A 12,028-nucleotide genomic window follows, 5' to 3' on the forward strand; every position below is an offset into this window, starting at 1 on the left:
CTGACAACAAGACTTTACAAAACTCACACTTCAAACTTGTTTCAGGCCCTTTGCTTTAATTTAATCTTCCTATGCCTTCTAAGCCCTTGTAACCTTATTCCAAGAGCAAGTATGATAATAACTGAAAACCCTGTCAGGTCCTTCCTTCTTGGGTTGGAATGAGTTCAGTTGGAGATTAAGTAAAGCCAGCAACTAAGACAACTAGATGGCCCTGAGAATGAAAGAGCAGCCAAGTGGGAAGTTACCCTACTGGGTGTACCTTCTGTGTATGTTTTACAACTTGTAAGAACTGCCGAGACTTGTTTTCCTATGGCACTAGGGAGAATGATCTCTGAGCATGCGTGCAGCTACTTGGATTTATTGCTCTACTTATGGGAAAATATTGCTTGGGCAGAGACCTTGATTCTGATCAAAGTAAAAAAAAAAAAATTATAAAATAACTTTTTCTGTTGAGAGCAAAGGGAAACGTGCTTTCAAAGACACAGAACAGTTGTTTACTTTTGGGTACACAGCAGTTTTCCAACTACTGCACTCTGAAAGTCTTTTGACCACACACATTTACAAATGATGTGTTTTTCCTTGCATGAGTTGAGATAGTGAGATCCTTTTATCAGCTGATCACTGAGACTCCTGGCATAATCTACCAGGAATCTCCCCATGAACTGAGTTTTCACTAACTTTTCTCAGATTCCACAAATCTAAATTCAGGAGCTATGCACTTGGCAGCCTTTCTGTAAGCATTTCGAAATTTCAAGACTGAATAGTGGTTTGAGAGGATAATCACTATCTATTATAGGGCATGGTAACTTCTGTAGGCAGTGTGTGTATGAGCTGTGTTTCTATTCTATAGGAAGTAAAAAATTGAATCTGTTGGCTACTTAGTTGGGATCTCAATGGTTGCCTTAGTTCTCTGGCCCTCTTAGTATGGGAGCTGTAGCCTCAATGATCCAAGGTAAAACAGAAGCTTGAGAGGCCAGCCATTCTTCTCAAGGGCAGAATTGGATTTATTGAATTTTAGTAAGTAGTTAAATAATGAGAGCACTTGAGTTTACCAAGGGAAAATAACAACAGGAAAAGACTAAAACCTACTTAGTTTTCTCCTGAAATGATTCTGATTCTTAGAAAAAGAGAATGGGCCTCTCACAAAATGGTGTTGTCAAAAATAGGACGTACAGATTCTGTCTGAGGCAGTGTATGCACCTGCCATGACCTTTTTGTACGTAAACAGAAGATTCATGTATCATCAAATATTCATGGACTATTTGAAGCATTCATAGCAATGTTGGGTCTATTAGGATACATCTCTATGTGGAAATGATGGCCTCTGTGGATATTGTTTTAATAAAGACTATTAGAGCTATGATCTAGATCCATTTTGTTTTCTATGTATGGCACATATACAGCAAGGAACTCTTAATGTGCATGGCATAGGAAGAGTGAACGAGGCCTAAACAAACCACAGGACATAATCATACGTCCTCTCCACATACATCTTGGATTTTCGGATTGGCTCTGAATTTAAGAAATTTTTCACTTTTAATATTATTTATTGATTTCCTAAGTATGCTCTCAGAAGACTTATTGCATACAGTCTGAAACCAAAAAAACCTGTCTTGCTGAACTACATATCTTGTTCTTTGTGAACATAATGCCTTTTTTTTTTTTGTTACACATATTCAAAGGCTAACAGGATAGCTAGGTAAAAGCTGAAAACAAAACAAAAGCAGAAAAGTTTGGCAGGTCTTAGAAGACAATTTTGTGACCATTACTTTGAGAAATATGTCAGTGTACACAGGCACCAAATTGGCCTTCCATAGCAAAAGGGGACCAGCTCTGAGCTGTCATGACTAGATTCTTTTACTCACCATGGAAAAGCTCTCAGCATTACTTAAACATAATGCTAGACAGTTTCATGGCAAAGACCAAGAATTGTCTTCTTGGCTCACAACTGCTAGAGGGATGTGTTTTCCACTACTCTGTTCTTGGCCGCCCCGTTTATGACCTATCTTAACAAAACAAAGACCAGTACAATTTTTTTTAAAAAAAGCTGCTTAATACTGTTCAGTAGAGATCTATATCAAAAAGCAGATGGGCTTAACAGACAAAAGAAAATGTTATCTCATATCTTGTGTATTTCAAAAGCACCTGATTTGGGAGAGGGGAGACACAAGGAGAGGCTGACAAACAATAGTGATGTCTGTCAACAACTATCTTTAGAAAGAACATGGATTCTATAGGTGTTTATGAATATCCCAACATCCTTCTACTAGCCTCAGATGACATACCCTGGTCCAATATGTGGACCAAGATTCCACATAGTGCTTAGAGTCAGCTGTGCTTTATTTCTCAATGTTTCAAGTGACAATCCAACACTTAAACCTGGTATCCTTAGCAAATACTCTAGTGCATTCAAAAGGAAAATATTAGCCAAGACTTTAAAAAACCACATTTGCATAACCAATCACTAAGGGTTCCCTGGCTGTCTACCATACGGAAGACACTGTGCTATGCCAATTGTCTCATTTATCCATTCAAAACCACGTGGCCTTGAGAAACATTCCATCTGTGAAGTCCTGTAGAGCCATCTTTTGTTCCTAATTCATGGTTGTAGGCAGCCTGGACCCTGATCCAAGAATGTCATCTATAAAGCATTTTGCACACATGTTGTTTGCTATTCCTTTCCACAGAGGAGACTGAGGAGAAAGACTGACTCTTTTTCTGATTAAGTTCTACTTTTTTTACCAAGAGATGGAATTAAGAAGCATAGCCAAAGCAAGCAGGCTGAATGGATGAGGAGGGTAAAGCACTCAGGATTTCCACGTTGATGAGAAGGAGGATGCAATAATTTAGAAATTAAGAAAATTATTATTTTTTGGTTAGACACCTAAATAAGGATCTTATGGTGAAACAAAGAAAAGTATGGGTTAGAGAATATCATTTGACTTCACTATGCCCAAGTGAATGTGAACCAAGTTTAACCAAATTTGAATATTTAAATCTATTTAAAAACTGGATTGATTATGCTCCCTTACTATTTCTGTGTGTATGTGTGTGTATATATATTAGGTAAAATCCTACTTAACGTATTATCAAATTTAGAGTGAATTTTTGGACACACTTTGACATTTAAACCATTGTTCACACAGGCTAGGTAAGATAGGTCAAAATGCAGAGGGTCCCATATTCAACAACCTTTAATAGCATGGAACCTCCCTAAGACTCTTTTTGAGACCTTGGGCTTAAAGAGTTCATAGAAAAGAAATTGGCAGAGTTCTCTAAGAAAGATACTTGGGTTTAACTGACCCATGGGTAAACTCTACAAAACATTTAAGGGGAGTTACGTCTAGAAGTTTCCAACAAAATTGCTTGTGCATTAAATGGTAAGACAGAAAGAATACTTGAAGAAAACACACTGTGAGTTATTCATCATCCTGAGTCCCTGGAATGTGCCACACTGTGTTAGCTGTGTCCTTCAGGAACACAGTCTCCACAATTGTGCTAAACTAGAAAGTGTCTTCAATCGAAAGCAATTCCTGCAGCAGCATCCATCCAACCAATAACACAAGTGAGAGAATTAGATGATTATGAAGCGTTATTTGGCAAAGACACAGCACCGTGCCTTTCATCACTGACTCAGCAGCTCCTCTAAGCCTCAGCTAACAGATTAAGTCAACAAATAGATGTATTTTTTTTTTTCCATTTTCAACAAAGCTTGTTTACGTCACCTTTTACCATATGACATGCTGGGGAGTTTATTCAACAATTTGCTGAGAGTCATATCCTTATTTTTCATGTTTCCAAGGCTCTTCCTCAACACTGCAGTCAGCTGACTTTCCGTTGGCTGCCAGAGTTACCTGAAAATAATTATCATCAACATCTAGCTTACAGGACATGAACCAGGAAAAAAAAATCACAGGTTATATGGAGAAGCACTGGATCCAGAGTTGATGCTACACGACTGGAAAAGTAACTTTAAATGGAATCCCTTCCAAATTTATTTTGAGCCTGTCTTGATGTGTAGTGATAACTTGTAAATTAAATAAAAACAGATTTGCCATGGGAATATGGCAGAATACACAGATAATTTGCAAAATATGAAATCTATATGTTTAAGACTGTCAGATGTCTAACTATCCATAATCCACCACACAATAACACAGTCCTTAAAAAAGAGGGTCACGTGCTACTCCATACAACCACAGAGAAAAATTCCAGAACTAGGCAGCTAGTTCTACTCATGCATATGAAAGGTTCAGTTACAATGAGGCCAGGTGAGTTGCATACATGTCCAATTTAAAGGTCAGAAATTGTGATGGTTTGGCTCTACTATGTAAGCTATCATGGCCTTAAAAATTAAAATCAAAGGGAAAGGAGAGGAATTCAAAGGTTGATCAGTGATAATATAAATCAAAGCATTGCAATGTGCACATTTAATAATCAAATATAATTACTAGACTCTTCATATTATGCTTCCTGACTCAAAACTAACTGAACCTTTGCATAGAAGGAGAAGTTCTTCTCTCCACTTCTAAGTAGTTTTCCTAGCTTACCTTCTGTGTGTCTGTCCTCAACGTCATGTGCAAACTTAAACCCACGATTGATATTCCACATAATGGAGAGACTGGATTTATGGAAGCATTAGAATATGAAGACATGACAACGCAGCAATGTTTGAAAGAAACATCTGACCTTCTTCTTACCCAAATGGAAGTGAAATGCATGCATCAGGAGACTACAACATGCTTGAAACACAAGGGATCTTCACAAACCAAGCAAATAACAAATAAAATTCCCAGAAAACCCAAAACATTTTTAGAAAGACCATGCAATTAGCAGTGACTATTGCACATGCAGTTACTTTGATTTCAATTACAAAGCTATTGCGTGACATCAACTACATTTACTAGGCAAGAAGTTGAACATAGAGAGGCCAATGTGACATAATAACCCTAAAATGGTTAAAATTTTGACCAGAGCTGAAGCAAATTTGTTTCCCCTTCTGTGAATAATCAAGAAAGTGCCAAAGACAGACTGTCCCTAGAGAAATCTGCTTCTTCACGCTGACTCTCAGTGTGAACCAGATCAATAGCAACCAAAAATTATCAATCGTGATGTGCTGTTGAAAATTGGAATACCACTTGAGGCCACGTGTTTTTGTAAATACTGGGATTTTTTGTTTGTTTCAAAATGAGATAAGATAGCAGCATTAAACAAAATTCTTTTTGTATGTGGGCTACAGACATCTCAGCTTCTACCCCTCCACCCATGCTACTCCTCTATTCCAATCACCTGGATAACAGAAGTGAAAAAACAGAAGGGCATTGAGAGGAAGCTTGACATCTCCCAAATCAGGTTTTGTGAGAAACAGAGAAATAACCAGAAGGGAGTTCAAATAAATAAATAAATGTGATCTCCATACTGGATGCATCTTTCCTTGCTAGTGTTAACACAATTAACTGATCAAGAGTGAGAAGAGTCACCTTGCCTCACCCAGGGAAGAGGACCAACTATCTTCATTGAGCCAATCCCAGTTGCTTTCTTAAAAGTGCAGACCGTTGAGATATTACTATACCAATAACCATTTTAATCATCCTCATGATCTCTCTGATTGATCATAGATCATCTTAATGACAATTAACCAATGAGTCAGGTGGGCTGGGCAGTCAATCTAATGGAGAGACTGAGCCACTATCTCAATGGAACTGTCCCAAAAATAGGGGAGGGTAGTTTGAACTCTATGAAAAGCTCACATGGCATGGGATGAAGATGTGAAAAGGAAACACTTAATAAACACGTACTAATTACCCACAATGTAGCAGACACTATTTTAGATGTTGGGATACATGGTGGTAAATGAGAACAGTCTTATAATATCCTAGGTTTACTTTCTAAGAATGGGGGAATTCATACACATATTCCTTTAGAGTTTAAAATGATTTTCTTTAAAAAATGAAGTAACTTTCTTCTGAAATGTTGATGTCCTTTAGGTAAATTAAACCCAAGAAATCTGAAATCCAGAAATATCTCTGTGCTTCCAAACCTTTAGGGTTTTTTGGTTTTTTGTTTGTTGTTTTTGTTTTCACAATGTGGGCTACACAGTGTTACAAAGACACTTGAGAAGTTCCAAAAAAAGGCTAAGACATTAACAACTGACCATAGAATTCTTCTTACAAACAAGTATTAAATAAAAATAGATGCATGAAATATATATATGGTGAATTCAATTTGCTGTACACTTTTTTCTTATGTAATAATAATTTTAGTTTAAGTTTCCTCTGTGCTAAGACATTGCACATTCTTGTTACAGCCTTCTCATGCCTAACTCAAGGCTTTACAGATGACAGACACTCTGTAAACACTTGGTGAAGGATCAGAAGAGAGGGTGTCATAAAAAGAGACTGGAACAGCAAATAAACCTTAACGGGAACACAATACGTATTTGCTGAACATAACAGAAGAGAAAGCGCTTCCATGAGAATGTTAACATTCTAATGGGAATAATCCTGAATATTTACTCTGAATTTCTGAATATTTCAATAGTTTTCAGTGAATCAATTAAGCACTTTTTTTACAATTGCTTCTTGATGGGTAGGTTCTCTCTCTAGTCTGTATCAGAGTTCTGGCTCACTCAAACATGCACCTGTTATAGAGAGGATGAGTAAAAGACAGTGGCTGGTCCACTAGCAATTTAGGATTATGTTATAGCTACACAAGAAGAATTGCTTCTGTGCAGCTGTCAGTTGGCTGACAGAGGCCTCCAAGTGCTTAGAATGACTTTCAGAAGTAACATAGTGGGGATGTATGGTTAAAAGTGGCCTCATCAATAGAAACCACAAAGATAGCAAAGATCTGCATAGGGTTTAGAATATCCTCACCTGCTATCTTAGCTCTGCTCATTTGGCCAGGGTTTCTCCAAATTTGCTTCACTCTGGTCATGATGCCATCTTTGACAATGTCAAATTAGTTACAATGAAAGCTATATAGAGCCTATCAAGCCGAAAGATGTAGCACCCAGCTGCATGGAGGGGATCCCAGAACATCCACGCTGCAGGAGAGGTTGCCTGACCAGGCTGTATGTAAGGTATAGTGTTTTCAAAATGAAAAATCTTCTGAAGCACAGTTACTCTTCACTATATTATTTCCCCATTTTTGGAGCAAAATGATTTACAAGTCAAAACTCAGTCTTTCTACAAAAATAATTAGCTGCAAAATAATTAGCTACAAAAATAAACACAGCTGCATGGAGTGATATGGATACATTCTTTCCAAAACATGATATGCAGCAAGAAGGAATGCTCTTGTTACTCAAACCAAATGATGCTGAGTATTTCCATCGAGGCTTCATTCAATATTCGAAAACAAGGAAAATTCTAGAAACCACAAGTTCTTAGGAAAAAATATTCAAGAAAACCTATTCAATTAGTGCCGTAAGGATAGATGGAGAACCATAATGCTGTTTCACATCACATGAGGCTGAAACAACCGTCTGACTGGCTCTTTCAGTGTTGGACCTGTTGACTTTCCACCATGTTAGACACAGAGTTAGATGATCTGGGGCTCACAGAAGCTTGGGTTATGTGAGTTTTTTAGAAAAATAAATGTGACAATAATGGAAGCAAGCTTTTGTGTTTGTGCTTTTTTCATTTTTAAAAGAGATCAGGCATGCACTATTAAATGCAGGTCTCTATATCCAGGAAGGGGAAAGGTACCTTGCACTCATCTACTATGACTGAGTTGTGTGCAGCATAAACACACTGATTAGAGTTGCTTTCTCTGTGGTTCTTCATATCGTCATACATGGACTGAGTCTTGGTCATTTCAATATCTTCATGCACTTGGTGTTGAGAGTCGATGGAATCCAACTCAGACTTGGAGAGATGGTAGACAATCCCAGCCCCAAAAGAATCACCCACAACATTCACTGATGTTCTCATCCTATCCCTGGGAACAGAGAACAGAAAAACATTACCCAGGAAGCAGCATGACATGGTGGTTGAGAGGTCAACCACAGAGACTAAGGCTGTGTTGTGGCTCTTCCTCATCCCTCTGCTAGACTGGGAAACACCCCTTTACCTTTATGAACTTCGATTTCCTTGTTCAATCATACAGCTATGCTAGGTTTGGGTGAAAATCAAATGAGATAACATAGTGAACATAGTGAACATCTTGATGGTTCACTTAGCAGGATTATGAAGGGAAAGTACATAATAAGCAATAGAGAAAAGAGGAGGAGAACAGGAAAAAAAGGAAGAATCATAAGCAATAGTGTGTCCAGTCTCAAAATCAGTACCCAGGTACCAAACATCCCTAGCTGTCTATCCCTAGCAACTCCTGATTCAAATTGTGTGTCTTTAAAGACTTCATAATGCCTCTGATTATTCTGACTGTTCTCCTAGAAAGATTAGCTACCTGTGAACTTTGCCATGACAAAAATTCATCTGTTTGTAAGGATGAAAATTAACCCCCCTTTTCCCCTATCCACAGGCACAGCTGTCACATAAGAAACTTAGTCATAAATTCTCATTGATCAATACATGTTGTCGCTACATTTTCTGGAAAATATAAAATATCTTACCTTGCCCTATTAACTTAAAAAATGATCTTCCAGAATACTTCCAGAACTAAGAAGTATTAAAGAAAAAAATCCTTTCACAAATCTTGTGCTGCAAGTTTTTTTTTCTTGGAAAAAAAACCATAATGGCTGGTAATGCTCCCTCTAAGCAATTAGTACCAGGATATTTAATTAACTTCTTAAGAATAAATTGTGCCTTTTTATTTATAAGTTAAAGATCAATCATTGGGGCTGGTGCAGTGGTACTAAAGGCTAACCATCCACCTATCAGTATTGGCATCCCATATGGGTGCTGTTCATGTCCCAGCTACTCCACTTCCCATCCAGCTCCTCGCTAAAGCTCCTGTGGAAGTAGTGAATGATGGCTGAAATCTTTAGACTTCTGCACTCACTTCAGACACCTGGAAGAAACTCTGACCTCGGATCACCTCAGTTTCTGACATTGTGGCCATTCGGGGAGTAGCCAATAGACAGAAGATCTCTCCCTCCATCTCTCTTTCTTTCTGTAAATCTGCCTTTCCAATAAAAATAAGTAAATATATTTTAAGAAGCCAAATCATTATGAAAAGCCCTTTAGGCAAAGATTATTAAATATTCAAAATACTAAAGCTAAAAATGCTGGAAACACACACATGTAAATTAAAAGGAATGAGTTTCGGTAAAAATTTTTGAAGCTATTCTTAGTCTAAGAGAATCTACTTCTCAATTCAGTTAAAAGCAAAAGTCTAAATCTTACTTGTTTCTTAGAACAGAGGCATAAAATCAATCCTAATCAATCACACCTATTTCTTAAGGAATAATGAAGAGGCTCCATGCAAGCAGTTTGATCTGCGTCTCATATAGGTCTAGCTGTGTGCAAGGAGTAAACCGACTGCCCTAGTAAACCTACTGTTGAGACCTACTGAGTTCAACCTGGAATATGCTGCTCATGAAAGAAATTATCACAATTGGACTTCAACTCTTAGGGGCATATCTCCACCTGAGAAGTCTCAGGTCCCTCTTTTTCTTTGGACAACTGCCTCAAGGTGACAAGGTTTGTACGTGAAAAATGATAGTCTTGGGCCCATTCCCAAAAGCAGGTGATTAAAGTGGATGATTAAGTAAGCCCAGTTCAGGGTAGAAGAAAGAATACACCAACACAGTTAAGAGAAAGAATGCAATCCAGAGATAGCATGACTGGCGTTCCATGCTAGATTTCTTCCTCCCTATTGAATACCCTGACCCCATTTAGTATCTGTGGCCTTTAATGCCTCAATGAAACAGTGGGAAAGTGTGCAACAGATAATGATTATTGTAAACATTAAATAAGATGAAGTAGGTGGGCATTTAAGGTAGCAGTTAAGTCACTGCTTGGAACACCTACATCTCTTGTCAGAGTACCTGGTTTGAGTCCTGGCTACTCTATTTCAAATCCAGCTTCCTGATAATGTGCATCCAGGGTGGCAGCTCATGCATGTGGGTTTCTATCACCTATGTGAGAGATCCAGGCTGAGTCCCAGGTTTCTGCCTTTAGTCTGGTTCTTGGTGGTTGTTGCAAACGTTTTGGGAATGAACCAGGTAATGAAAGATCTCTCCCTCCATCTCTTTCCACTTTCTCCAGCTTTCAAATAAGAAATGGATATAAATAAATTTTAAATAAAGTGCTTAGCACAGTTATGGACTTATATAAGAAATTAAAAAGATCCGTTGGCATGTGATATGCACTTTTAACATAACCAGAAGTTTTATCAAGCCAATTAATTAAAACATATATTTAGCAGTTCCTTGATATAAAATCCAAATATACCTAGTTTAAATACTAAATCCCCATGAAAACACTAACCCTACTTACAACACAATCCCTACGGCAACACTTTCAACAGATTAGCTACATTTTTTTCTTTGTCTGTTTTTGGCCACTATATCATTTGGAGCTGCTCAATTATAAGGTTAAGCATCACTGATCTAAAAATAAAAAATCAGAAATTATCCAAAATCTAAAACATATTCAATGATGACACCACAGTGGAAAATTTCACACTTGAACTCACATGACGAGTTGTGTTCAAAATGCAGATGTATTAAAAATACTAAGTAAAATTATCTTAATGCTGTGTTATTAAGATGTATGTGAAACAAATGAATTATATATTTAGACTTGGATCCTATCCCCAATGTATCTTACTATACTTACATATTTGCAAATGTTCCAAAATTTGAAAATATAGAAAGTCAGAAACACTGTCATTCTCAAGCATATCAAATAGGAATACCCAACCTGTATTTTCAATACATCCTGGCATGGACCCTGAGTCATGGATCTAATGCTCTTGGCCAAGTGTTAAAATTTAAAGAATGTTATGGTTTTCAAGAGTAGTAGTCTGAATATACATTTATTTCTTAACACAGAAGCAGCTGTTTATTACAAACTAACGGGCGCATGTAATAGTGGTGGTGGTGCTGGTACTGATGTATAGAATATACTTTAATCATATAATTTTTATTTTATCCTCTTCACAATTATTTAAGAGGTATTGCTATCCACACTTGATGGATGAAAAGTTTAGACCTTGAGAGCTTCAGGTGCTTTCCAGCGTTCCATAAAGTCAAGTCCTAGAGACAAGTTGGAAGGCAGACACCAGGATTCTAGAACCCACTGTGTACTATGTATTGCATAGCATCTTGGAGCCAGACAGTTGCTTTTGTGTGTGTGTGTGTGTGTGTGTGTGTGTGTGTGTGTGTGTGAGACAATTGCATAGCATAGTTCATTGACAATACACAAAATTGTTAATTGCTTTGGATCTTAAACATTTAAATATCCTACAAAATATAAGCTTCAACTGCTTCAATTATTCACCATTTCCCCCTCCAAATCAGCTTTTCTTGTGTAGTCTTCCTTATTCTACTTTTAAATTTATTTATTTTTATATTATTTTATAATACAGTTCCATAAGCTCTGGAATTTGTGCAAGCCCCTTCTTCCCCAAGTCCCTTACCCCACTAATTTCCCTTATATTATTACAATAGTATAGTCCTTCACAAACAGTCATAAGTCCCTCATTCTTCTATTTAAATGTATTCTCACATTGTATGTATCATCAATGGCATAGAGTCCAGCATCCTATCGTAAAGATGTATTTAACAATTTCATTTTGAATCCAGCTCAGCCCTTGACAATCTGTGTGGGAGACTTACTGCAATGGTCTATTCAAAAGTTTGTGTTGCCCCAAGTTCCCATGCTGAAATCCTAATTCTCAGAGTCACAGTATTTGGAGATGAAATGCTAAGAGAGGTGATTTGGTTCTGGCAATAAAGTCCTCATAAATGGGATTAGCCATTTACAAAGAAGCCTGAAGAAATATGATCCTCCCCCAGTTCAGGTGAGGACTCCCAGAAATTGCCATTCAGGATTAAGCAGGACTGCATCATTAACTGAATCAAACTCGTGCTCCTAACCCTGGTCCTTCTAATCTCATT

General features: G+C 37.5%; 1 protein-coding gene across 2 annotated transcripts in view; it reads right to left on the bottom strand.

The window, feature by feature from the left end:
* Positions 1 to 2,041: 2,041 nt before the first annotated feature.
* The window catches only part of SLC1A2 (solute carrier family 1 member 2), a 133,176-nt gene continuing 123,189 nt past the window's right edge, over positions 2,042 to 12,028 (bottom strand). Inside the window, exons 10-11 of one of the 2 annotated variants that reach the window (XM_040980108.1) lie at positions 7,710 to 7,941; positions 2,042 to 3,854 (exon numbers count right to left, since the gene is read on the bottom strand). In XM_040980108.1, the coding sequence (XP_040836042.1) occupies positions 3,783 to 3,854; positions 7,710 to 7,941 (304 nt within the window). In that variant the 3' untranslated portion in view covers positions 2,042 to 3,782. Of the gene's footprint in view, positions 3,855 to 4,696; positions 4,743 to 7,709; positions 7,942 to 12,028 lie in introns of those variants that run through there. The other variant, XM_040980109.1, reaches the window with a different exon arrangement.

The sequence above is a fragment of the Ochotona curzoniae genome, unplaced genomic scaffold (assembly GCF_017591425.1).
Source record: "Ochotona curzoniae isolate NIBS_2020 unplaced genomic scaffold, NIBS_Ocur_1.0 contig_3432, whole genome shotgun sequence".
NCBI lineage: Eukaryota > Metazoa > Chordata > Mammalia > Lagomorpha > Ochotonidae > Ochotona > Ochotona curzoniae.